This window comes from Notothenia rossii (genome assembly GCF_949606895.1).
Source record: "Notothenia rossii genome assembly, chromosome: 6".
In the NCBI taxonomy this organism is placed as follows: domain Eukaryota; kingdom Metazoa; phylum Chordata; class Actinopteri; order Perciformes; family Nototheniidae; genus Notothenia; species Notothenia rossii.
Window position 1 is genome coordinate 71,865,042 of NC_136909.1, and position 27,458 is coordinate 71,892,499.

Consider the following 27,458-nt stretch of genomic DNA (forward strand, 5'->3'; position numbering starts at 1 on the left):
TGAAAACAACATTTTTCTATGCTGCTGTTGTTCTGCTGCTGTTTGCATTTGCTAAATTCTGGTCGTGTGTTGTTGTTGAAAATGTGCATCTTAGCGGGAGAAATGCTCCACAATTTCTTATTCATGTTCATAGCCCAATAGAGGCGCTGGCTTGCCAATTGGGAGACATTTGCGTCCTTACCATGGCAACCTTTGAAACTGGGCCCCTTAGCTCCACGTCATCCCCTCTCTCTCTCTCTCTCTCTCTCTCTCTCTCTCTCTCTCTCTCTCTCCCTGTTTCCTGTCTGTCTTCAGCATGTAGTAATAAATGGGAAAAAGCCTACCCCTCAAAATATGTATAAAACTACCGTCTGAGGCATTGCTGCCCCAACCTAACATTCATGCAAACGACAACAAGTATCAGCTTCTATCCAAATGTATCTTAATATCTACTAAACGTTACTTTTGAGATGGTTATATCACAAACCAAAAAGTAAGACTCCAAAATAGACTGAAACCCATTTTCCCTGATGCTTAAGAAATTACCTCGAAATTCAACCACAACCATATACTTGATCATTCATATTGGTTGTATGTTAGGAAATGAAAGGAGTCTCCTAAATGGCGCAGATGATGTGGGCTGCAGTTTCAGGGTCAGCGTGGTTTAGGGTTGTAGCTATTTATAGCCATGCACATGTGCTCTGCTGAGGTCTACAAATAAGTGTCTCAGGAGCGCTTTGCTGCCTGTCTATTCCAATGCTGTGGTGGACTTTAAGCTAGCACCGGGTCCAGACAGTAGGCAGGGTTCACACTGGCAACAACATATTTACTTTTATACAAAACTGGCTGTTTGTCATGATTTCCATTGTTTGCTGCATTGTTACAAGACGGATTGCAGTTTGCTCATATGTTCATACTACCCAAATAATTGTATTCAATAAAATAAAATAAAAATCTTTACTTTTGGTTTAACTTCATATTAAAGTGTTACGTTTCACATCTTAAGGAAGCTTTAATGACAACATTAATTTAATTCACACATGTTTTAAATGTCAATGAGTTCAAATGTAATATGAGAGACAGGTGGCTATTCAGGCTCTTGTGATCCTTCAAACATCGACCCATTTGAATCGAAGGTCATAAGCTGTTTGTTAACACATTTCAAAACTCTACCCAAACCTGTGGTGGACATGAATCTGAATTTAAAGTAAGAATATTATTAACACATCATAAGAACATTTGTGTTTTATTATTTAATACCTTAAGCATTATCATGAAGGGTTGTCAGTTGAATCACATTGCTCTAGTTCTTGTCCATTTGTCGCATATTGGACGCTTTTCACCGTATAAGCATATCATACATAAACTGTCATCAACTGTAAGATGATGTTCCCATGTTATTATTAGAAATCATGCCGAAGCCAAAAAGGTTGTTAACTCAGTCAGTGTTTAATTTACACCTCGGCAGTTGCTGTTTAGTGATATCTTTGCTTCAGGCTTGTGTGGAAACTTTCTGGATACATTAAACCTTATAAATAACTTTTCAAATCAAACCTGAAATATTTGAAATTGGAACTTAAGTTTCATACTTGTGTGAAGTGACACTGATCTTTTTTTTAAAATTCACATCTTCTTGAATTTGCGGTTCTTTTTTGGTCGACAGAATTGTCAGAATTACTTTCGCTGGGATATTGTTTATTGTACCTTCTGAATATTTTAACTGAGTACAAAACTCAGTGTAGTGCAGGTGTGAAAAATACTGTGGCAAGTTTACATGGCTAAAAACAATCTGGTATGTGAAATAAGATAAAATGGGAAAAGTCAAAATACTATACTCTAATCACAAAATGTATTTGATCAGATAAGTTGAATTGAGAATAATTAGGTTCAGAGTTGAGCAACATCTAATGACTATGATGATTTATTTTCCTCATCTTTCCAACAGTTTTTATATTATAATGTAGCCTTTTGTTTTTAAGTTTTAGGTATTTTAGAGAAATATCAAACCAGAGTTCAAGTTCATTTTTTTATTTTCATATGATCCTCAAGAGGGCACCATACTTTTAAACACCCTCATGTTTTGAAGGGAAAGCACAGTTACAAAAATAGTCTCATCATATATTTAAACCTGCTCCCTAGTTCTCGGACCGTTATATGTGCAGTAACCGGTGGTGACCATGTCTGCTACCGGGTGGATGATGCACTCTTTCAGCTGGACAGTTTCCTGGAAATCTCAGCCAATCTATATTAATGAGTTTCTCAGGAGAGGTTTATACATTATGCAGCAAAGACCTTATACTGTATATGGATTTTAAAAACCAAACGAATGTCCCACTGCTGGCAGCACTGCTTTAGTCCTCTGTAAATCAGCTGTTGAGTCACAGGGACAGACACATCAGCAATGACACAGCAGCACTGAGAGACTACTTTTAATGTATCTGCTTATCCCTTTTAATAACTGTTGTTTTTGTTGGACTCTGATGTGATCGGCTGATGTCTTTGTTTTATTTGATGTTTGGCTTCATGTGACGCCGTGATCTAAATGTGTAACAAATAATTGACAGACCAACCCACTTACCGATTCTCAGCAGCTTTTAGACATGCACTATTTTTAGATGAACTAAATGTAAGAATCTACAGAGGGTACAGTCACAGGGCTCCCAAGCTACCTCTGTTATAGTGTCAATGCCTTTGTTAAGCTTTATGATAATTCAAAAGCCTACAGTATGTGGTTGTTATGCTTTTTTATGACAGAGGGGCACACTTGCATGAGGATATTTGTGGTGTTTGAGATGTCCACAGTCCTGCATCTAAGGATGGGAGCCATTTCATTTTTTGTAACTAGTATGATAATAAAAGAAGGAATCTAACTTAAAACTCTTTACTTCCATGGAGAGATTGCTTTTACCTATTGCTACTTTTCCTGTTGTATCAAGAAGGGTGTTGATGTGTGTGCTCAGTTGTTTCTGCTGATGCAAACCTTGTGGTGAGTCCTGCTGCACAAAAGAGAGATGATTATCTTTAGTTTGACATGTTTATATTGCTCAATATATTTTAGTAAGATAACCACATTAATCAAGTGATGCATGCATGCTGTCATCAGAAATGATAGTACATGCCTCTTAAACTGCAGCTTGAATACGCTGTCTGAATCCTGCCGTTGGAACCATGTTTGCAAGGAACTTTTCTTCTTTTTCCTTTTTTGAATAATAAGCGCTGATTTCTGCCTGTGGTTTCGAGTGCTGCCGCTAGATAAACACTTATCCACGTGGAAACTGAAAATAGTGAGTAGCCATGGAAAACCTGACAGAACTTGTTCTCGACGCTTGGTGAGAAAGGGAGTCACGGCTGCCCTAGAGGCTGTTAGGCAGGCAGGCAGGCAAGAAGAGGGAGACAATTACGCTTTCCTCAGTCGCTTATCCACATGGCATCGGTGTGCCCGATTCAAGATCCTCTCGACTGCCCGCAGGAGCTAGAACAGGGGATGAAGTACCTGTTTTACGCCGAGAGGGAGCATAGAGCTCACCTGGTAACGCTAATGTGCTGCATGGGTCAGTATTTATCTTACTGCTTCTTCCTGTCATTTCCTTGTGAGGTTAGTCATGTCTGTGCTTGCTCATTAAGATTTCCTGGAGCAAAACCTCTTTTGTAACCGAGGGTTATTAAAGGGAGGAGGTTATCTTTGTTGTCAGTCCTGTGGTCAAAGCTCAGGGACATACTGACCTTCCACAGCACTGTTGACATCAGCAGTGGGGGAAATGTGAACTAGCTGGCAGACCATTGTTAATGTTATTGATTACACATGGTTGTTTCTTTTGATGTTTACTGAGGAGGATTTTTGTCAGGCGGACTGGGAGACGTGGAAGCAGTGGCATGAGTCACAACTGTGGTGACTGGCTTGAATCCTGCTCTGCTGCTCTGACACTGGATTGAGGCCAAGAGAGAAAACAGCAACGAGAAACACGAGTTGTTCATAATGTTGAAGAGAAAACTTGATACTTTTTCTTAATTCTACTACTATTACTAAAACAAGTATTGAGTTGGGGAGAGATGAATACAACCAGTTTACTTAGATTTTCTGCATCCACTGGTTACACATTATTTCTCTGGCTACAGGAAGTCTGGTTGCCATGGTAATGGGAAACAAAAAAATACTGTGGTCATTGAGAGCATGCAGGAGAGAGTGATGTCATTTCAGCCTATGGGAAATGACATCCTTCTTTTTATGGACTAGCGGTTTCACTTGTTACTTTTTTACATCACTTTCACTGGAAGCATTTTAGCCAAAATAACACATTGTCTGTCCATTAGGAAGCAAAAGTGAACAGCTTTATTCTACAAAATTCAAGTGATGGAATTTTCAACCCATCAGAAAATAATTTCTGTTTCTCTATTTTTCTCCGTTCTCGGTGACCACTAAACATAAAAGGTTATATAGCAGGCGTGTACAGAGCCACATTAGGCTTGTCTAACAGGATGTATGTTGCCTAACAATCTCCGGGGTGATTGCTTTACAATGTTAAAAAACTCACAAGTTTTTGTCTTTTTCTCTCTTCTTCAGATGAAAGAGACAGAGTGCAGAAAAAGACATTTACCAAATGGATAAACCAGCATCTCCTGAAGGTAAGAACTAAAGTGTGATAGTTGCATCTTTTCTGTTACCGTGTCAAATTTAGAATCTTTTTACATGAACACTGATTTCATTCATGCTCCTATGGAAACTATTCATCAAACCAAAGGGTGAAACCTAGATAATAGTTAACATTCCAAAATGTTTCACCCTGACAAACAGCAAACCATTTCCCACTAACATAAACAATCCATTAGAGAAGAATTGGCAGTAATAATAATTACTGACTTTTGTGTTGGGTCCCAACATGCTAACATTCCTCCTCAGATGTTATTAAAGCTGCTTTTAAAGTCATTTAACATGACAAGTGCCATAGCTCTGCTGCAGCAACAGGTTGTCAGGAATTTAATAAACACTTTATCAGACAGACAAGCACTGGCAAGTCTCATCCAAGACGGCTTTATAAAAATGAATCACTACCCAGGAGTCATGTATAATGTTATACTTTATGCAACAGTGGTGCATTAATCACTGCTTCTGTTACTAAAAACCACAATCATTTCTGTTTTATAAGGCATGAACATGCAGGTAAGTGATATATTCAGGGTTCTTACGGTAATTAAAAACCTGGAAAAGTCATGGAAATTTTAAAATGCAAATTCCAGGCCCTGGAAAGTCATGGAAAACAATCTTTTCCCAAAGTTTTGGAAAAGTCATGGAAATGTAACTAAAGTTGCATCAAATATAATTTATATTTTAGCTAATCGCCAAAATAGTAATACTATAATGATAATAAATACTGTATCGTATAGTAATGAAACATAAAATGGCATTTAACTGGCGAGGTATTTTGCTGGTGAGAGATTTGAGTTGCTTTAGCGTGTAGAAGCTAGTAAGCCTACTATTTGATTTGTTTTAGATAGGCACAACATGTTTCAGACCTTATTTTCCTGTTCCATGTTAAAATAAACCATTTTCAGTGGTAGCGCTGAGGAAGAGTAATGTTTTTGGTCATGGAAAATTAGGTAAAGGTCATGGAAAAGTCATTGAAAATCATTGGTGAAAAAGTGTATGAACCCTGTATATACTTTAGGGGGATTTCAATAATTCATTCATGCATTCTTTGATTTATAAAAATGAATGAGTGAATGATAAAAGTGAATAGAAGACATGACAGTGCATCGCTTCATGTATAGGATTCCATGAGTCCTGTAAATTGGATATCTTCCAGGGAAACAGTTTATTTTTTTCTTTTCAAAAATGTACTAATCCAGTGACAAAAATGTGAAACAACGGTAGTTTAGTTTGTGCAGAAGATGAGTAACCAGTAGACTTTTCTGGAAAGTGCAGCATTGCAATGTGACAGTAGATTTAACATCAGCAGGTCTGGCCCGGATGGCCTTAATAACTTTGCTGATCTGTTGACTGTTTTACACATTCCCAACAGATTCATCTAAGCTGTAGTTTGTGTTTAGCTCTGTTTAGCCATGTTAGCATGCTAGCCTGCTAAGCTAAGTTGTGGAACATGCTTATTTTTACAACTGCTAAACATCAGCATATACAGGGTGAGACAACACCTCTGGTCTAGTCCATTAACTGGGAACACAGCTGTAGAGCCTTATTTGAAATGTAAATAGGGCCATGCTGTTAACATACTTGTACTATTACATTATTTATTGTTTTGCTCCTGAGGGGATTTTTGTGTTCTTTGATCACCATCTTCAAAGTGTGCTGTTGGTCATAAACCTGTCCTTGAGGGTCAGTCTAAGAGTCAATCCTTACTTAATGGGAGTGGGGCTTCCTGTGGATCAGTGCTGATGACATGTTTTATGATCTTTGGCGCTGAGTTTTGTCAAAGAGGAGTGCATTTATTATCTCCAATCAAAAAATCATTATAAGGAAGCTTGCAGATCTGCCGTAAGGACATACCTGCTACAGCTCACACTGTTTTGATAAGGCACATTATGTAATATTTGTCACGTTACGAAGAAATAAGGAAATCATATTTAATGTCTTTAGTACTGCAATAAAAGATGACACATGCATTAAAGTGCAAAGATAAACAGCTTATAAAAACAATGTGTGCTATACTCTTGTTGTTGAACTTGTCAAACATACTTGTTTCGTTTTCTCTTTATTTCATGACTCAGGGATAGATGTTCAGACTTCTTTAGCTTATTCTTTAAATCTCTTTCATTCTTTGAGAAATCAGAGGTGCTGAGTAACAGTTGGGCATCTGCTTTGTTGACCCAATAACATTAGGGTGTAAGTCTATTTTGGTTCCACAGCTATGGTCGCTATCTGGGATTACAGTGTTGAAAGCCCTGTGTGAAAGCAGGTCAACGGGCAGCGGGTAGTGGGGTGATTTCAGAGGCGCGGTATTTAGGACAGGAAGGAGAGATGGGACTGCTCGAAGGAGAAAGCCTGGGACTTGAGTGGTTAGGTGTCCCGCTCAAGTGCTTAGATAAGGCTTCATGGTGATATCCTGTGTGTTTTATGCTACACTCATTTCCATTTAGAGGGAACTGTGAGGAAATAAAAACTAAATTAAGTTTGTTGTTAAATGGGTAAACTGTTTTCTTCTGAACTTAAGCTGACACCAAGTTGAAGGACATAAGAAGAAACACAACAAAGGCAATGGTTTAGTTATATCAACCTAAAGTGTAATAATGTGCAAGAATTTGTCCCTAATATAATCCTCCAATGGTTCAATAACTGAAGTTAGACATATCCAAAAAAACTGTATAGCTATATTTGTTAATATAACCAGTCATCAATGAACAGCTGTGTTAGTAATAATTTGATATATGATTTGTGCTCACATGTTGCATTCTCCCTCATGTCTATAGGTACGAAAGCATATAAATGACCTCTATGAAGACTTACGAGATGGACATAACCTGATCTCGCTCCTGGAGGTTTTGTCTGGAGACACGTTGGTGAGTTAATATTTCCCTGTTGTTTTTATTTACACGGCTGGATTACGGATGATGTTTGATGATCCTATTTAGTTCTTAGAGGAATTTTTATTATGGCCAGTCTTAGGAATCACAACACTTTCAAACTGTCATTAGACACCATCATTTATCGTGCTCCTGTAGAGCAACTTATCACACCTTTGCATGACTGAGGCACTTGACCTTCCTCTGTCTTACTTACATAACTGATGGTAGGAAGGAAATCCTGGGATTTGATGGTCTGTAATCAGATATGCTGTGCTGCGTCCACCCAAACCCACGGAAATCCTTTCTGGGATATCTGTGAAACTGACTGATGTAATCCTCACTGTGTTCAGTTATGTTGTGCTACTAGATGGAAGTAATATAAATACTGTAAAGGATGTTTTTTCTTGGAAGCACTAAAAGATGAGGTGCTTTGTGTCACAGTAGTGGTGGTCAAGGAGCGACATACTTGTGGGGATATTAAATACGTAGATTACAAAAGAATGGTTGTTGTTGTTCAGTCGGCAAAATAAAAGCAAGAAAAAGCTTGTGAAAAGGAAAAGTAGCTCTCTTGTTGCCCACTTGAAGTTCACGCGAGTTCTTGGCCACTGATAATCAGTCATTAACAAAGTTTAACTTGCTAACTAGCCTATTTAACGCACTAACTGCTTAAGGCTACCTTTGATTTTACTTGGATCCCAATACCCTAAACAGGAGCTAACCATAACATTTAAGCAATATATAAACTATGATATAATACTTCAAAAGCTGCAGTAAAATCAAAAAGCACAGCCCCAAATAATTCCTTGTCATCCTTATTAGAGTTATTAGTAAACTCCTAGCAATGATTCAAGGAATGTAGAATGTAGAAACAGCAAAGATTGATCAGTTTGTACAAGACATAATGATTGCTACAGACCTTCCTTTCTCTATTAAATACATCTATTTAAATACCACAATTACAGGAGCAGTTATTCAAACTTTTGTATTTAGAATTCATGCATATCTTTTCTGATATTGTCTGTGTCCTGAAGTCTTTGAAATTTGACCCTCAGGAGACATACATACATTGCTGATTCATATATAAGTTCTTGTCACGTCTTATTGAGAATGCTCTATTTGACGCATAGAGAACACATACATTACAGCCTCTGACGCAGACCAAACATGAAGATATGGATTGTTTCTATAAACGTGTATCGTTATATCACAATCATGAGCAGTGTTTATTTTGAGTGCAGGAAGCTGGGCTGTCATGGAGATTAAAATAGGGCTAGATTGATTGCTGTTACCTAGCTCTGTAAAATGACTTGGAATAAAAAAAATAGATGGTGATTGTTTTCCACAAGGTTTCATTCCATGTTTTATACAAGCAAAATGTAGAAATAAGTTTATTAGAAATTGTTCTCATCCACATAGAATTATCTTATTTTATTTTTAGAAATGTAGAACAAAAACAAAAATTCATCACATGTTATTTTAAACAAAAACTGTAAACTATGATATTAAGTCTCTGCTTCTTGGTATTATTATTGCATTATTGGGGCTTTTTAACTTGGTTCAGGATAAATCTTGAATGCTCTATATTTAAGTATGTATAAGAGTCCCTTACATACAGTTTAGAGTACACAGCTGCAAACTGCATGGAGCTTTAGTACTTTTTACACCCAGCAGCTATTTGTATTATTTCATTTTTATGTTAACATGTCATTGTTTCATCTTTTACTAAAGTATGTTTATAGTCTTTGTGCAGTCCTTAGCTCCATGATGTTATCAAGCTGTGATGTCCCTTACTGTATTTATATTGCATGTATTCCTGTGGAAAAAGCCCCAGCAGTTACTCCCTTCCTCAGTGTGACTAACTTTCATCCTCTATAAGCTATCTTTTTTCTGTTTACATCCTGTTTCCCTTCTACTTTCCCTCTCTTCTGTTTTCCACTCTCTCATTGGTTTTCTGTCTTAACTTCCTTTTGATTTGGCCGCTTTGTGTGTCCATGTCTTCCTTTCTTCCCCCATCTGTTGCCTTTTCGGTGATAAGCCAAGGGAGCGTGATTTTCTGAAGACTTTGCGGTTGGTGAGTGGGACAGAAGCATGTGCGGTTGAGCAGCATGGAGACACGGTGGATGGTGATGATGATAAGGGGGTACGTGTGGCTTGTCCCTCAAACCCCCTTTTTAACCAACTAATGCAGAGTGTTGCTGTGTGGCCAGTTAACAGGACCGAAGAAACAATCCCACTGAATGAATTGTCTTTATGTAGTTCTTCTATATGCTTAGAGAGTAGTGTTTCCCTTCTCACAATCACATTATATTATGCCTTCTTTTCTGATGATGAAATAATGTCTGAATCCTTGTTTACATGACCAGATGAAACTGATGATGCAGGGAAATGTGCACATGATCTAAAGGCCCAGGCCTCTTCAGGCTCAAATGGTCTTTTTGACCATGCATCAACAACACAATTGGCAAGCTGACTTTGCAAAAGCATGAAGAAGATGCGATAAAGGAAATTGCCTTTTAAAGCCTGGGTCTTTATACCAATGTCGCTAGCTTTGCCCATCTTTGAGCTATACAATCAGAGCGCTGTAAACCGTCAGGACATTTTTCATCTGCTGCTTTTAGGTACTTCAAAGCCATAAGAGCTCTTTGTAAGTGTATGAGTTCTACGGAATGAGGGCTTTGGGAAATAGGTTTATTAAATATTGTTGCTTTGCTATTTAGATGAGCCGAGTTCTTCTCTCAGCCATTATCATCTTAGAAATATGGCTGAATGCAGCAAACGTCTTTTGCTGCTGCTGCATCCTGGCTTCAACGCATTTTCCATTTCATTACATCATGCTGTGGTCCCTCACTGTCCATTTGCCAAAAGACATTGGATATTTGCTCGAACAATGCAGCACTATTATATTTAAAATAGATATTGCACAGCACACCAGATGTATTTCTGTGTGTCATGTACACTTAAGCTGTTTGGGTGTGTTAACCAGCAGGATGACTTGGTTTGTTATTGCACATTAAGAGCACTTTTCTAGAGATGCAAATGGTGGAAAATGTTCTGTATATGCTCAGATTTTGAGTGAGCCTGCAGAAATGGCTACTCTTGTTGCAGGTAGAGTTTTGTAGTGCCTCACCAGAGCAGCGGGTAAGACACTGGAAGCATGTCCTGTGTTCACCATGATGTTACTAATCACTTATTTAATTTGTCCTCTGATTTTTGAGAAGAACCTGATCATCATGGCTCTTCTTCCCTCTTTATGTCCACAGCCTCGGGAGAGAGGGAGGATGCGCTTCCACAGACTCCAGAATGTACAAATAGCACTGGATTATTTAAAGAGACGGCAGGTAAGGATCAAACCATGTATACTCTCAACTCTTGATCTCTCAACACTTTTCATTGGAAAACATTTACATGACCTGTGCAAATTATAGGCTGTTGTTAGAAAGCCACACAATTATCTTATGGACAACATTTATGTCTCTTTCCAATATATCGTGACCAGGTTGCTGAGTAATTATTTGCTTTTAATCGTATAACTACTACAGTGTGAATCTAATAATGGACGAGAGGAGGATGATTTCTGGAAAGACACATTACTGTTAAATTATTTCGTGTTTTTGTTTTGGGCTTTGAGCAACACAAGCAAGCATCATGTAGTTCCATCGGATATTTCCAACACTTCACAGCTCAGATCATATCAATATTTATTGACGAAAAGCACTACAGGTTTGAGGTGAGCTATATATATATATTGTATTTATTTTACGATGAACTGTCCCTTTTTAAGATACTGGAAGCATGCATTCAAATCTCTTCCATCATACCCCATAGCTAAAAACAAAATCATGTTTCTACCTTCCTGTCCCTTCATGGATTAAGAGCAGTTTCCAACCAATGTCTACATAAAAAAATTAGGACATTTGATACAGGAAGTGAATGATCTAAAAGGTTGCAGCTGAATAGCCCACATAATCGTATCACTTATTGTGGCAGCTACAGTGTACCTTGGGAGTTGCATCATATTACTAGAAATCTGTTCACTTGTAACCACTGAGGCAGGGAATTGCAAGCAAAGCAACACATGTAATTGAGCTGGGACACAGTATGTGTACAAATCTGGGCTCATACAAAAATGCCCTATTGTGTGGGACATCCCCATTCAGGAGTTATTATCCAAAGAAGCCCATTGTCCTACATCACACACTGATTGACTCGTGGCATTTTCAGTCTTTTCTTGATAAAAATAGAAAATCAGTTCCCAGATATAGTTATGGCAGCATTCAAGGAGCACTGACTACAAATCCCATCAGTGGGGTTTTTAGCAGCTTTGATTGCCCTCCCCTCCCCCAACCTCTCAGGATGTGATGAAGAACACACAGGCTGGCTGAGCGGTAGCCAGATGTGACGTAAGGCCTGAGACAAAGGAATCATAGATGGTCACAAATGACTTGTTCTATTGTTTTAGGGACAACACATATCAGACACTTCAATGCATCATCTGCTGTCATTAAATGTTAAACACTCTCACTGTGCAAACTCCCTAAAATCTCCCCCTGCGGCCAATTGATTACAACATTATTGCTGATAATCAGGCTGGAACTGGAGGAATAAATTAACTGCTCAATTAAAACAAGAATGTGATTAGACTCTGCTTTCTGGACCATGTTTTATTTATTTAAATTATTAAGATTATTTTGTACTTCTATACGTGGAAGATAAACGTCCTAGCAGATTTATAACATTTCATTATTAGCAATCATTCATTCTCTCTGTCACCTCACACCCACACGATGACAGTAACCGTGTTTCCCTGACATAATATAATGAGTATTGTGCCACCTTGTGGTGCTTGTTAAATGACAGGCAAAATAGAAAACAGAGCTACACTGAAATATTTTACTTGGTACCAAATACATTTACATGTAAAAACTTGGAGACATTGTTTATATAGAATATGCTAATCATGTGTTTCCTATCATTAGGTCAAACTTGTAAATATCAGGAATGATGACATCACAGATGGCAACCCGAAACTGACCCTGGGATTGATCTGGACCATAATTCTGCACTTTCAGGTCAGTGTTGTAATTTCATGTTGTGGTAATTATTATTATTATAATTATTTTATCGGCCCAGTAATTCATATTCATCACTCAGATACTGGATATTACTTCCTTATATGTAAGTGATACATTAATAAGATATATTAATTTATAATTTTCTGTATCTTTACAAATGTATCCATAACCTTTATTTTTCCAAAGGGTTACCTTGGTCTGTGTAGAGATTAATGATCAGTGCAACAGAAACTCTGGCATGCTGTGGGATTGAGTTACATAATAGCGTGACAAATGCATACCAGATTTATGCTTCAAAGATGATTCTACTTTTGACCAGAAGGTGTCAAAACTGTGCCGCTCGCATCATGTTGACTGTTGTAATCGCTGTGTTACTCATGGAAGATTATAGTGTAATATATGATGTGAGTGTTAACCTGGATTACTATAATGCATGTTTGATTCATCCTCTGTGGCAACTTGACAAGTTAACTTTGCATAGGTTCTGTTGGAAGAAAGGTTTTTGGTATGGTATTCACACGATGTATTGAGAAATGGTAAATTACCCTGCACTGATTTTTCAACAAATCTGTGTTTGAGTACAATGGTAAAAGGCTTGAATATAGCTTTATTTTGTAAAGTATGTTCAATTTAAACTTTTACTGTGAGTAATCAGTTAATGTTCAAAATGTGCTTGGTCTAATGTTTTTTTAAAACTTTGTGCACAGTCAGTGCAACCAAGGTATGCAGTTTTAAAATGTTGTGTGCCCCAGGCTGAGCTTTATGTCTCTCCCTGACCCTGAATGTTTTTTTTAAATGTTCTCTCTGGGAATATTTTCGTTTTATTGCTGCAGTGGAGTGGGTTAGTAAGTGTGCATGCCATGAGTATCCAGGTGTCTATATCAAATCCAATAACTTACAGAAACGCCATGAATACTTCTCACTCATGCTCTCTACCCTTCTCTTTTTATCTCTGACTGTTTTGCATTGGATTATTAATATATTTGGCTCAAGCCACATGACTCACTGGTTGCTTAAGGGACAGTATTATTGAAATAGTCTTTAACACTTACAGCTTTTATTGAGATGCTACTGAGACAGATGCATTCTTGTATTAATGGATTAACACCCTCAATCAAAAAATAATGGAGGTAAAGCAGTTAATATGATTTGGCCTGGACTCGCTGACAGTTAGCGTCGGTGAAGATGCCAACACCTGCTGTCCGTCTCACGCAAGCCCTTGAGCAGTGATGGGCCTGTTTCTTCTTGATTTTGTAGGGCAGAAAAAAACGTTTCAGTCACATTATCCACCCTCGGCTTTATTATATAAGCAAGTATGAACTGTTTTTCAAACGTCAAGCTTTCAAGGGACATACTTAAGGCTTTTCTTTTTGCTGCAGGCTGTTTTTTCATATTGACTTCTGTAAACTGGGAGCACGGACAGGGTGTGTCTTTACCTAATAGCTAGTGTTAAGGTGTTTTATAAACTATCCTTTGTTTGATAATGTTTGTACAGATAATGAAATCTCATCACAAAGCTGCCGCTAGTCCCCACCCTGGTGACCATGCTGTATTTTCACCTGAGACGTGGTGCTGTTTATTTTAGTATAGCCTGGTGACAGTGTGCCACCACAACAATGCACTGTTGTCAGGAATTTATGAGCTTGTTTGTTTGTTTTTGCCCTGATTCACTTTCACTGTCTTCGTGACGTCTACTGCTCCAGTCATGACTCATGTATTTGAACAATTCACAGATTAATAAATAAGTTTAACCTATTAAATATGATAAATAATAAATGATATAAACCATTTAACTGAAATATAACATGTACACACACGTAACCTGATGCTGCACCTATACCAGTATGTAATAGTCTGACTTTAGGTGGCCATAGGTAGCACTGTGAGTAATCATTATGTGTACCGGTAGTTTGAACTGTGATAGCTGTCAGGTGACTTTGCCCTTCAGGGAAACGTCATTGTTTAAATATTGCAAGCTGACAGCGGTTTTGTGTTCATTTTTAGTCGAGCAGTGCTGGTGACATATATTTACTCTTTTATACAGTACTTTATTTTTGTCTTGTATTAAACATTTAGTTAGATTCCTCCACAGTGGGACAGCGGTGTAATGTTGTTGTAAAGGTTTAATGTGGTGAATCACTTCCTGGCCAGATCTTTTTCCCCTTTGTGAACTGCGTTGGTGGTGATCTGTTCAGATAGTAGTGTTTGTTTAAACCTAAGCCCCACCTCTGGCTCCACCATTGTACGTAGCTTGATTAATAGACAAAGTGAAAGGACTTTGTTGTCCAGCACGGATTTGTTTCTCTCGTTGACCTACGCTGTTCTGTTTTTCAAAGCCTCTCTGAACGGCTGGGACTCTGTCTGGGTCACGCAGACAAACTTGCTGATCCAGAATTTCTCACAGCATAATGGGTGGCCATCAGCTGGCTTCCACTTGCAGTGAAGCTTAAACCTTGTCCTCCCTCCATCTCCTATTACAGAAAAAAATATAAGACTCACAAACGGCGGCTGTGATGTTCACATGTTTATGTGTTGAGGAAGCAGACAAGCCAGCTCAAAACAGGTCTTTCCACAAGTCTGTGCCATTCCTGCTCAGCTGAGAGCCACAAGCACATGGTCCACGTCTGTGTATGCATTTATCGTGTTTGTAATGGATTAGCAAAGCCAGAGAAATGTTTCAAAGGTCAGAAAGTTTCCAGTGTCAGAGGAGAGACTCAGGAGAGAGCACGCAGGCAAGAGAGAAATGCACTGAGGGAGAGAGCTAGGGAGAGAGCTAGGGAGAGAGCTAGGGAGAGCGAGCGAGCGAGAGAGAGAGAGAGGGTTGGGGGGGAGAGAGGCTGACCGGTTCTCAGCTATGAGTCAACGAAAGTCAACTTTGCTCTGACTGGCGCGAGCATTATGTCTACCGGCTTCTCTGTCACTGTTTATTGTGCGCGAGTGGCACAGTGTGAAAATGGCTTTCTGTCAATGGGATAGTGTCTCTAAAGATCAAGCCATGCTCACCGGATACTTTGCTTAAAAAAAAAGCTCACTGTCTGGATCCCAGCCCTGTCAATGGGTAATAGGCTGTTTGACTGTCAGCCATGGGAAACATCTGCGGCTGCGTTCGAGGCCCTAAAGAGGAATGCTACGTCGACCCCAAGACAGCTCCACTGAGCCTTGAGTCTAAGGAGCTCAAAGGGCGGCGCTATTTTCAGAGGAAGAAAAGGAAATCAGGGGATTTTCAAGCTGCTGGATCTCTCAGGAGTCTTAGACGTGGGGAGGCTGTTGCAACTGAAGCCAACTGCAGTAGTGCAGAACCTAAAGGTGTCCCAGTAGAGAACCCAGAGGAATCCCAAGCAGGGCTGGATAAAACAACAGTGTTGAAGAAACATGTATCCAGGCAGGACAGCATCAGCACAGGCGTGTATGTTGGTGAGGTACCAGTTTTGGTACTCAGAGATCCCTCTAATCAAACAATCAAAAGGTTAGCTTACAGGCCGGGAAGGTTTTTCACAGACGATGACAGAAGCAGGTCCTCCGTAGAAGAAAAGCTTCACTGCATTAAATCAACTCCCAGAGGCGCTTCACCTAAGGATGGTCTGCTTGTAAAGAGGCTGCTGCAGAGGCAGTTAAGGAGGGCTGTCAGCTTTGGAGCAGTGGAGCACATGCTAAGGACTCTGAGGGGTAATGACAGACCTGGGAGTGAGGAGACGTTTGCCAAGATTATATGTGGCTCCCAAGCACACAGGAGGAAGAGAAGGAGGGCCCACACCTGCTCTGGTTACGTAGACCATCTTCCAGCTCCTGCCAAATGCATTTCCAACCAGCATGAGGTAAACATAGTGCGGGTTATAAATAGTCATTAATAATGACAGAAAATGTTGTGATTGGAGTAGGATTTATCATGAACATTGCAAGGTTTGTTTACAAATCATGAATCAAGCACTATGTTAAACATATTTTTGCATCGAATAAAGAATTTCTGAAGAGAAACCGCGGTTTGTTCAACTAGTTTTCCCAGTACAGCTTAAGCATAGATAATGATCTCTTTACTGTAGTGTATTTCTGTCTGTTCAAAGTCATTCTTGGGTCACATACAAATCATAGGTTATTAAAGGTATGTTACACCCCAGGCGTCACCTGTGGAGAAGATGAAATACTTTGGCATTTACCTAGTTCTGTTAAAATATGTATGCTGCTCATCTGTATGTCGAGAAGAACAGTATGTTGACTATCTTATCAATAGTTAGCAGGTGTTTCACAGCATCAGGATGGAGCTAGTAGCTTACTGTTAAAGAGTCATAGCATGCTCTTACCCTGTGTCTGTGTAATAACTGATCTAATTAGAATAGTCACTTTGGTATATTATAAAAATCGTGTGTGACAGTAAACAGTGTTTAATCTAAAAGGTGGCAACCTTCCTGGCCTTAAGGGTTGCTGTTTGTCCCCTCTTATCATTTTGTAAACTAATGGCTACCATAGTTTGTATGAAACTCGGCACGGTATAAACTATATTGATGATGCAGGGATTGATAGGCTTGTGGTGTTACGGTCAATGAGTTTGTATCATCGTCTCAATCCTTTTTATATTTATTTTTTAAAAACAGCATTTTATTGTTGTTCTCTACTCTCTTGTAGAACATCAACTCTTATACAGTGCTCTGACATCACCTTGTTTTATAATAACAAATGTCTTGGGAACGTTTTTTACTGTCACATTTTTCTAATCCAGTTTGTGAGACAGAAAGCACACCAATGTCTTTATTTTCTTTTGAAAATAGTTGTTTCGCCTCTGGATCCATGCAGCCTTGTTCGGTTTGTTCGCTATTATGAAAATTGGAGGATAATTCACTTTTTCACTTTTGTTAACATTGTGGGATAGGGCATTTGACAATGGCTGAGTTCTGTGTTCTCTGAGTACCTTTCTAGTTGAATGTGTTTTATCCTTTTCCATCAGTGTGCGATTGACATCTTAAGTCAGTAAAATCAACAGTCAGTCAAATTCAACTTGTCTATATCATACTGTGTTCACGAAGTTTGAGGTAGGGCCACAGTCGTTCTCTAAGAGTTCCGGTAGTAACTGTAATATTGGTTGTTAACTGGACTCTAGAAATGTTTCAGAGTTTGAAAATGAAGAAATGTGGTTAGGTTGGTGGCATTCTTCCTCCATTCTTTTCTTCAGGATGTGGTTATTATGGTTACTGTTTCTGTTTTTCACTGCTGCTTTTATGACAGATGTCTGGCTTCAAATCCCTTCCTCTTCGAAGTTTGATTGATGTTCTTCTGGTAAAATCTATTCAGTGTTTTGCTTCTTCTTGGCTTTTGTTCAAACTATGTACTGACATAAATGTTCCTGGTATATGGAAATTAGAAACAAACTCTCTAAGATGTACCCCATGTATTGCTGGCAAATTGAAATACAGTGTGTCTGACATGTGGCATTCCCATTAATGTGATTGTTTGGGATGTATGTTACAGGAAACAAAGCACAGAAGCTTAAATATATGCTGAATATAACGTGAGCTGTAGATAGAAAGTTTGCTGAGATGTCATACATGTGCTTTAAACCCGCTGTGGTAACAATGCTGTCGAACTCAACCTGTGAAGAGGCACTGTTTGTTTGATGTCATCCTAATCGTCAGTATTCCACATTGTAAAACTGCTGAGTCGTACAAATGTTTATCTTACACTGACCTCCTGACTTTTTCCATGTCTCTAGTGTGAGAAGGAATGGTAATGAACCTGATAAGGAAACTATTAACTATTTTAAACTAAATTCACAGATGAGTCAAATATGAAATAAAATATTTTTGTTTTATTATATTGTTTCCTGTGCAAAAAACAAACAAACATCTTTGTGAAGCTTAAAGTGTTCCGCCATTGTTGTGACATGCAGATTATTATGTAGTACTTTAATGGCATGTAGCTTGTGTTCTTGTCACGTTTGATTGTATTATTGTATATTTCAAAGTTTTGTTGTGATTGTTACTTATTAGTAATGGTGAAGTCTTGCTTGGTTGTTATCCACAGTTTGTGGGTTAGATGTTTTGTGTCTGTGCGCCATTTAACATCTGTCCATCTTGACAGATCTCGGAGATCCATGTGACAGGAGAGTCCCAAGACATGACAGCCAAAGAGAGGCTACTCTTCTGGACCAGGCAAATGACAGAGGGCTACGTTGGCGTACGATGTGACAACTTCACAACCTCGTGGAGGGATGGGAGGCTATTCAACGCCATTATACATAAATACAGGTACGGTAACACCAAAGTAACTGCAGGGTTTATTTTCAAAATAGGAAAGCACTACATCCAACTCCTCATTGTTCTCTCTTTCTCTCTTTTATAGGCCAGACCTGATTGACATGAGCTATGTGTCGACACAGCCCAACCGATCAAATTTAGAGAGCGCGTTTTGTGTAGCTGAACAGCTGGGGGTTGCCAGATTGCTGGATCCCGAAGGTGAGATCCATTCACACTGTGTCATGTTTGCTTTTACTCCAAAAACACTAAAAGATTTTAACAACTTTGTGCTATTAATCATTTGGAGTGAAGCTTGGAGATGTTAGCTTGAGGGATAATTCTTCTCCAAACATAGTTAGTTGTCATGTGTGCATATGTGACCTTTTGGTTTTGTCTTCCCTCATCAGATGTGGACGTTCAGGCACCCGATGAAAAGTCAGTAATCACATACGTGTCGACACTGTATGACGCTTTCCCCAAAGTACCTGACGGCGTTGATGGAATCAGTCCCATTGTGAGTTGATGGCATCGGTCCACCAGTAACTCCACCTTAATTCCAAGTCAAAGTGCTGAAAAGTGCTTCATTGATGATGGTCCTCTTTCTTTGAACAGGATGTTGATATCAAATGGGTGGAGTACCAGAACATGATCAAATACCTCAGCCAGTGGATCAAACACAATGTGGCCATAATGACAGACAGATCATTCCCCAACAACCCTGTGGAACTAAAGGTATTAAAGAAGTGGATTCTTTGGTTTATTTTGCATTATGTTGGGCTACAGCTGTCTTATCTTACATTGTGTATGTGCTGTCAGAAGCGTGAAGGCGAGTTGAATGCTTCAAAGAACCCATGTCCAGCATCTATCTGCTATCTGCTGTAACTGAGACTTAAAGTGATATTGATGGATATGAGAGAGCAGCGGCATCCATTTACAGCAATTAGTCGATAGCAGCTAACAGTAAAGGCACTTTTATGCAGACAAGGGGAGAGTACAGACACATGTATAGAGATCTGTCTGCTTGAAAACATCTGTTCAGTTGCCTTATGGTTCAAGTGCTTAATCATCATGTTTGATACGAACTCTGCTTTCTTTTACAGGCACTTTATACACAGTATCTGCATTTTAAAGAAAATGAAATCCCTGTGAAAGAGAATGAGAAGACAAAAATCAAGAATCTCTATAAAATGCTTGAGGTATACTAATCCAAAATAGAAAAAAACATGCTACTGTAATCACACATTGAGTGGTTGAATGGTTACATACTGTACTGATAATAACAAGTCTGTATTTTGGCTTATCTGACAGATGTGGATCGAGTTTGGACGTATTCAGTTACCCCAGGGTCATCACCCAAATGATGTTGAGAAGGAATGGGGGAAATTAATAGTTGCTATGCTGGAAAGAGAGAAGAGCCTTAGGCCTGAGGTGGAACGGTATGTGGAGGCACTGCACGTATTAATACTGAGTGTTTTCTGGCTCAAAATAATATGATTTAAAGGGGGTCATATTTATAGTATTTGAAAGCAAATGTTGTGGGTTACTTGTCCGTCAAAAAGTCACCATCTAACAAAAACATATAGTTGGTGTTTTGATATGACAAAATGTGGAGAGTATGAGGCAACAACAAAGGATTTAAAGCAAGAAATATCATATTTTATTTAGTGAAGAGCATTTAAAAAATGTGTAAATATCTTACTCGAGTTCCTTATGGTGGTGAAGGCTGTGTGATAATATTGCAAGCATACTAATGTCTCTATTGCACTGAGGTCAGGGTTTATGTCAGAGATTGATTGTCCTTATTAAATTACAAATCCCCTCACTGGACCATGGCACACTACGATATGAAGTCTATCAACATATTTATGAGCTTTTGTACACAATATTTCCTGATCAGATTTACTGCAGCCATGATGCACCGTTTCTATGTGATAAGGTTGTGAGGGTTGGTTCTGCTTGGATGATCGAGTGTTTTGAAAAATATGAGCAGCAAACAAATTAATCATAAATATGTGTGGGGAAAATATGAGTTGCTTTCCATTCTGAAACCAAATCAGGATGGATCTAGTTACTTTAAAAAGGCAGATATTTGCAAATGCTCATAGATCATAGTGGCTGCTTTCAGAGGGCAAGCTCAGTCAAGTTTTGGAGCTCAAGCTGGTGCTTTGTTTACAATATTTGTTAGAAGAGTTGATACTATTTCTATGGAAACTAAATACAGAGATTGTGAAGTTGACAATAGTTTAGAAAAATTCAAATCTCTGTCCCTGCCTTTATCATCCATAAACGCATATTTACCCTATTGATGTTGGGAGTGGTAAAATCTGGCAGAAAAAGCAAAAACAGCAGCTTGGCCGCTCCTTATGCCGCCTCAGTTGGTATAAAGGAGTACTGTCTCAACCTGCTATTTAACTTTATCCCCTGAGGCAGCACATTATGTCAGGGTGGGAGACTCGCTCTGCACCTGGCCATGGCGCTATAAATATGAGCGAGTTGAAAGCCGCTCCATCAGTTAGGTCTGCGAATGCTGGCCGCCAAACTGTCAAGGCTGGGTCGAGGCTGGGATCCTTTCAGAGGGAGGACTAGAAGGAGAAATGTAGCGTGGATTGTTCGAGATGCTGGTAATAGCAGCCGTGGTTCACCAGTAAAAGTAAGATGACCTATTTTAGTGGGACCTCGTCTGTAAGCAACAGTAGCTTCAACAGTCTCTGCTCCAATGACACCATCCGCACTGAACCGTTACAAATCAACAACTCGATCTTTCTCAATAACAGCATTGCCTATGGATCCAGGTGAAGTTACGTCTGCATTGTGAAGATTCTGTTTTTTAAAAATGTAAGTGATACTAACTCATCTTTTGTTTTGTAAAGGCTGGAGATGTTGCAGCAGATTGCCAACAGGGTCCAGCGGGACTGTGTAAACGGAGAGGACAAGCTGGCGTTGGCAAGAATCGCCCTGCAGTCTGTAAGTTTTGTGTTTTTGACTTGATGAAAATAGAGATAAATAGCAGTGTGTGTACAGTCCTTTGTGATGAGTCTCTTTTTTCCCCTCTGCTAAGGATGCAAAACGTCTCGAGTCTGGTATCCAGTTTCTAAATGAAGCTGAGATTGCTGGCTACCTCTTGGAGTGTGAGAATATCCTCAGACAACAAGTGGTGGACATCCAAATTCTTCTGGATGGGAAATTCCCCTTTGCGGATCAACTTGTCCAAAGGTAAAATATATCTTCTTGCAAAAAAAAAGAAACTTTTCCGGGTCTCTTGCATCTCATATTGTTGTGTCTTTTTGAATGCAGGGTATCACAACTCCGAGATGACCTGCTCTCCCTGAGGTCGGAATGTTCTTCCGTGTACAGCAAAGGACACACGCTCACGACAGAACAAACCAAAAGGATGATTTCAGGCATCACACAAAGCCTGAACTCTGGCTTCTCTCAGAACATCAACTCAAGCCTGACACCAGATCTCACCCCGGGGGGTTTAGGTACCCCTGGCTCCACATTCACCTCCAGCCTTACACCGGGCATGACCCCTTCCTTCAGCCCTGCAATGACCCCCGGCCTGCAGCCCGCTTCAGTCCAGGGCTTCATGGGGAGTGGTGGTGGTGGCATGGACCCTGGCAGCCTCAGGCAATTGAAACACATGCAGATCCGCAAGCCCTTGCAGAAATCCTCCCTGGCGGACCCCAACATGACGGAAGAGGAGGTCAACATGAAATTTGTTCAGGACCTCCTGAGCTGGGTGGAAGAGATGCAGGTGAGTCACAACCATCAACTTCTTCATAATGTAGTGTAGCTGTTTTGTACACATATTCAATAATATATGTGTGTTTTTTTGCTTTAAAGTTGCAGCTTGATCGCTCAGAGTGGGGATCTGATTTGCCAAGTGTGGAACTGCATTTAGACAACCACAAAAGTGTTCACAGAGCCATTGAAGAATTTCAAATGAGTCTTAAAGAGGCCAAACTGAGTGAGGTAAGCACTAAGCCGTTTATCTCTTGCTTGCTTATGTATTATTTCCAAGTTGAAACATCAACCATTGTACATAGTGTTATACCTAATGGTTGTTTATTTCTTTATACACACACATAGTACAATTAAACAGATACTGTACATGCATAATTTGAAGGAAATGTAAAGGACAATTGCCTAAAACCCTCTAGGGGTTTTGAAAATGTGCATTCTCCATGCGGTATATTACAGGAAATTGTTAAAATAATGTAATGTACACAATTTGTATGTCTGTGAATAGTTTTGGACATGGTAAAAACTGAGAGCTAAGCAAAGTACTTGCAACAACTGGTATGACATTTGGGCTGAAGTGGCCTGCACTTGGTTTCTGCAGAATAAAAACGAAAATATTTTCTTTTCTCAGATTCAGATGCAGATCCCCCTGAAAGTAATTTATTCGGACAAACTGAACAAACTAGAAAAGCAGTATGAAAGGCTACTGGTAAGTGATCCCTGAGCTCAATAGTCTTTATCTGAAATATGTGCTGTACTGTAAATGCTAAACCTTATTTATGTACTCTTTTTAGAATAACTCCAGAGAGCGACAGAGCCACCTGGAGAGCCTGCAAGACTTTGTGTCGAAGGCGACTCAGGAGCTGATCTGGCTGAACGAGAAAGAGGAGGAGGAAGTAGCCTTTGACTGGAGTGATCGCAATGGCAGCATCTCCAAGAAAAGAGACTACCATGCTGTACGTATTTCCTGTTTAATAAACAGTCTTCTAAAGTGTGATCTTCAACGCAGATGGAACAGCAAGGGTTTAGATAAATATTGTGGGATTACAGGTGCATTCATTTGATACAACTATAATCCCAGTGGAGGGATTTGTGTACTGTGTCCTTGTAATGATTACCTTCAGCTCTGTTAGACAGGATGTGGGATTGTGGGAGATACTCAGCCTAATGTCTTTTTACAGGACCTGATGAGGGAGCTGGATGAAAAGGAGGAAGTGATCAAGTCTGTGCAGGACAAGGCAGAACGCCTTATGCACAAGAACCACCCAGCCAGGCTGACTATTGAAGTAAGCCCCGTGTGTTTTTTTCCTTTTGCACACTCATTTCAGCTGGCAGTAGTTGCGTGCCGCCCTGCATACCGCTCCCACAATCATTAAAATAATTGTGATGTCTTTTAAGTGTTATAATTTTCAGCTATTACTCCTGTTAATTGTGTCTTAATTCTGGGATGTTTCTCTTTAAGGCGTACAGGGCTGCCATGCAGACTCAGTGGAGTTGGATCTTACAGCTCTGCTCATGTGTAGAACAGCATCTCAAGGAGAACGCTGTTTATTTCGAGGTGAGCTGCTGCGTGGTATAGCCAATGAAGCAAAGTATATTCGTTTGTCTCATCTAATTTATTATGGCATGTCTTTCTTTCTCTCATCGTCCTTCTTTCAACCCATGCAGTTTTTCAGTGACGCCAAAGAGTCCATGGACTACCTAAAGAGCCTGCAGGAGGCCATTCAGAGAAAATACAGCTGTGATCGAACAAGCAGCTTACACAGACTGGAGGATCTCATTCAGGAGTCCATGGTAAACTTATAAAGAGAAGAATGAAGTGTGTGTGCATTTTGAGAATTAGTGAAAAATACCTTATTTCTTTGGTATGGTGTTTTTCTAGGATGAGAAAGAGCAGCTTCTTCAGTACCGCAGCACTGTCGCTGGGATGGTGGGCAGGGCCAAGAATATCGTGCAGCTCAGGCCCAGGAACCCAGAGAGCCCCGTGAGATCCTCCATCCCTGTGAAGGCCATCTGTGATTATCGTCAGATAGAGGTATACAGATGTCCTCTTACTTATAACACACTTCATTCCCTTTAATTGTCATTCTTATCATGTATCCATGGTGTTTCTTTATCACAACTCTTTCAGATTACCATTTATAAAGACGACGAGTGCGTGTTGGCCAGTAACTCTCACAGAGCCAAGTGGAAAGTCATCAACCCCGCAGGGAACGAGGCCATGGTGCCCTCCGTCTGCTTCACCGTGCCTCCACCCAACAAAGAGGCTGTTGACATGGCAACCAGGTGCGATGCTTGGCTTCATTTTGTGTCCTGTTCATCTAAATAAAGTTCTTCTTGAGTTCAGGTGACTGTTAATGAATGCATAAGCTCTTGTTACTGGACTTTGGTGGCTTACATTTTGTATTCCTCTTTGCTTTTTCCTGCAGAACGGAGCAGTTATACCAGAATGTGCTGGCATTGTGGTCCCACTCACACATCAACATGAAGAGTGTGGTATCTTGGTATTATCTAATGGCTGATGTACGAGCCATCCGCAACTGGAATGTTGCCTCAGTATGTTCAAATTCTAACATTTTCCCTTTAAGACTCATCATACTTAATTTTGATGTTAATTGTAGAAAAGATGCACATACATGTTAGTCTTATTTCCACGTCATTTCTCCACAGATAAAGACCATGTTACAGGGTGAGCATCAGCAGGTTTTGAGCAACCTGCAGTCCCACTTCGACGAGTTCCTGGAAGACAGCGAGGAGTCCGAGGTCTTTACTGTGGCAGACTGTTCCCAGCTAGAGAGAGACGTTGCCGCCTGCAAGGAGTACTACCAGGAATTACTCAGATCAGCAGAAAGAGGCAAGGCTCACACTTCCCTTTTGTCCTGCAAAACAAGGAGCCGCTGGTGCACATTGAACACGCGAGGGAAACACATGGCTCTTTAAGCCCATTAAGCCTCAAGTTAATGCCTTTTGGAATTATGTTTTAACAGAGTTAAGAAGAGTGGTTGGCTTTTCTGTAAATTAAAAGCAAGCGCTATGGTGTGTAGTTCTGAAAAAATACAAAATATATTTTTTTATACGTGTATATTAAGGCAATTGTTCCCTTTTTTTAAAGAAAGAGTTTTAATCTTATGAACAAAATTGTTCTAATGTATGTATGACTTTGCTTCACTCTAGCAGTGTCGGCTATTTAGTTGCAACGGGTCTTACTCTGCCTTTTATTGGGATAATGATGCCACCTAGTGGTGATTATGTGTGTATTCACTTACTGTGTATGAGATTTAATGGAGGTTTAACCATATCTTTTTTTATTATTATGTGATATTGCCCAGAAATGTCCAAATGGAAACAATTGTTCACAACAGCTTTTTTTTAAAAATTTTAAATAAGAAACAGAATTGGCCTTTCATATCTTCATACCTAAAAATATGAATATAAACATATTTAATATTTTTGTGATTATCTTTTCAATTTTTTGTAAACAGAGGAACACGAGGAGTCGGTGTACAATCATTACATCTCAGAAATACGCAACTTCCGGATGCATCTGGAGGCCCACGAGGAACACCTGATCAGGCAGCTCCGCACCCCGCTGGAGAGAGACGACCTCGAACAGAGCCTGCAGCGCATCACAGAACATGAGGTACAAATGTGGTTATCAATAATAATTTCATTTATTCAAGAACTTATGGGTCATGTTATCTTAATCCTTATTGTTTGTCATGCTACTCTGCAGCAAAAGACAGCGGAGATGAACCGAATGAAGGAGGACTTTGACGTTATGAAGGAGAAGTGTGAGCTGTTCCTCAGACAGGCTGCAGGTTTTCCTTCTGTTCCAACACTTTCCTCTGAACTCACCGTCCTCATTCAGAGCATGAGCCAAGTGTACTCCATGTCTTCCATCTATATGGACAAGTAGGTGGCCATTTTAAGAAGTAAACATTGGGCGTTTTGATAATTGTAGAAGACATATATTTGCATTAAAAGTACCTAATTGAAGGCCCTTTCTCTTTTGTGTTGCAGACTGAAAACAGTGAGCTTAGTGGTGAGGCACAGCCAGAGTGCAGAGGCTCTTGTTAAGTCCTTTGAATCCAAACTCTATGAGGAAGACGCTATGAACTCTGACGTCAAATCCATCGAGACAGTCATTTCAACATTAAAGGTAATACACTGTTGAATTGAACACATCACTAACATTAGCGTCGTTCATAGTTCCTTTTTTAGTGACCACTTGTCCTTATCATTCTAGCAATGGCGGTCAGAGATTGATGAAAAGCAGGAAGTGTTCCATGATATGGAGGATGAGCTGCAGAAAGCACGAGTCATCAGTGACCGCATGTTCAAAGCACACAACGAGCGGGACTTTGACTTTGACTGGCACAAGGAGAAAGCTGATCAGCTGAGCGAGAGATGGCAGAACATTCACTCCCAGATTGATAGCAGGTCAGTGTTAAATGTAGGATTTTAACAAACAACATTATATATAAGTGTTTGTACTGCTCATTGATGCTATATGTACATTTTTAGGCTTCGGGACCTGGATGGTATCGGCAAGTCTCTGAAACACTACAGAGACTCTCACAGTAGTCTGGATGAATGGGTTAGAGAAATGGAAGCTGAACAATTCAACGCCCAAGAAAACAAACCTGAAGATAGCAAGGCACTGGCTGAGCTGTTAAACAAGCAGAAGGTAGGACAACAGTTAACTTAACTGTTAAGGTAAAGACATGTATACTTTATATGGCAGTATAAATAAAAGTCTTTGTTTTCAGGTCCTTGTTGCTGAAATTGAACAAAAACAGGATAGAATTGACGAGTGTCAGAAGTACTCAGAGCAGTACTCATCTTCCATTAAGGTAAGCTAATTCATCTTTAAACAAGTGTGTGCTTTCTCTTATAGATGAAAATAGCCGAGTTTTGGCAGCGGTCA

The 27,458-nt window shown here is 39.6% G+C and overlaps 1 protein-coding gene across 20 annotated transcripts in view; it reads left to right on the plus strand.

The window, feature by feature from the left end:
- dst (dystonin) overlaps nucleotides 1-27,458 on the plus strand; it is a 105,049-nt gene that overhangs the window by 15,868 nt on the left and 61,723 nt on the right. For 12 of the 20 annotated variants that reach the window (XM_079686945.1, XM_079686928.1, XM_079686944.1 and 9 more), the window contains 30 exons: nucleotides 4,541-4,602; nucleotides 7,399-7,488; nucleotides 9,530-9,634; nucleotides 10,755-10,832; nucleotides 12,471-12,563; nucleotides 18,636-18,802; nucleotides 18,897-19,009; nucleotides 19,198-19,304; nucleotides 19,403-19,522; nucleotides 19,891-19,986; nucleotides 20,099-20,226; nucleotides 21,661-21,754; nucleotides 21,849-22,003; nucleotides 22,085-22,544; nucleotides 22,634-22,762; nucleotides 23,163-23,240; nucleotides 23,326-23,487; nucleotides 23,713-23,817; nucleotides 23,994-24,089; nucleotides 24,200-24,325; nucleotides 24,414-24,566; nucleotides 24,663-24,817; nucleotides 24,961-25,087; nucleotides 25,202-25,385; nucleotides 26,014-26,171; nucleotides 26,265-26,443; nucleotides 26,552-26,690; nucleotides 26,778-26,971; nucleotides 27,056-27,218; nucleotides 27,301-27,384. In XM_079686945.1, the coding sequence (XP_079543071.1) occupies nucleotides 4,541-4,602; nucleotides 7,399-7,488; nucleotides 9,530-9,634; nucleotides 10,755-10,832; nucleotides 12,471-12,563; nucleotides 18,636-18,802; nucleotides 18,897-19,009; nucleotides 19,198-19,304; nucleotides 19,403-19,522; nucleotides 19,891-19,986; nucleotides 20,099-20,226; nucleotides 21,661-21,754; nucleotides 21,849-22,003; nucleotides 22,085-22,544; nucleotides 22,634-22,762; nucleotides 23,163-23,240; nucleotides 23,326-23,487; nucleotides 23,713-23,817; nucleotides 23,994-24,089; nucleotides 24,200-24,325; nucleotides 24,414-24,566; nucleotides 24,663-24,817; nucleotides 24,961-25,087; nucleotides 25,202-25,385; nucleotides 26,014-26,171; nucleotides 26,265-26,443; nucleotides 26,552-26,690; nucleotides 26,778-26,971; nucleotides 27,056-27,218; nucleotides 27,301-27,384 (4,100 nt within the window). Of the gene's footprint in view, nucleotides 1-3,388; nucleotides 3,531-4,540; nucleotides 4,603-7,398; nucleotides 7,489-9,529; nucleotides 9,635-10,754; nucleotides 10,833-12,470; nucleotides 12,564-15,634; nucleotides 16,382-18,635; nucleotides 18,803-18,896; nucleotides 19,010-19,197; nucleotides 19,305-19,402; nucleotides 19,523-19,890; nucleotides 19,987-20,098; nucleotides 20,227-21,430; nucleotides 21,583-21,660; nucleotides 21,755-21,848; nucleotides 22,004-22,084; nucleotides 22,545-22,633; nucleotides 22,763-23,162; nucleotides 23,241-23,325; nucleotides 23,488-23,712; nucleotides 23,818-23,993; nucleotides 24,090-24,199; nucleotides 24,326-24,413; nucleotides 24,567-24,662; nucleotides 24,818-24,960; nucleotides 25,088-25,201; nucleotides 25,386-26,013; nucleotides 26,172-26,264; nucleotides 26,444-26,551; nucleotides 26,691-26,777; nucleotides 26,972-27,055; nucleotides 27,219-27,300; nucleotides 27,385-27,458 lie in introns of those variants that run through there. The other 8 variants (XM_079686943.1, XM_079686940.1, XM_079686935.1 and 5 more) reach the window with 5 other exon arrangements.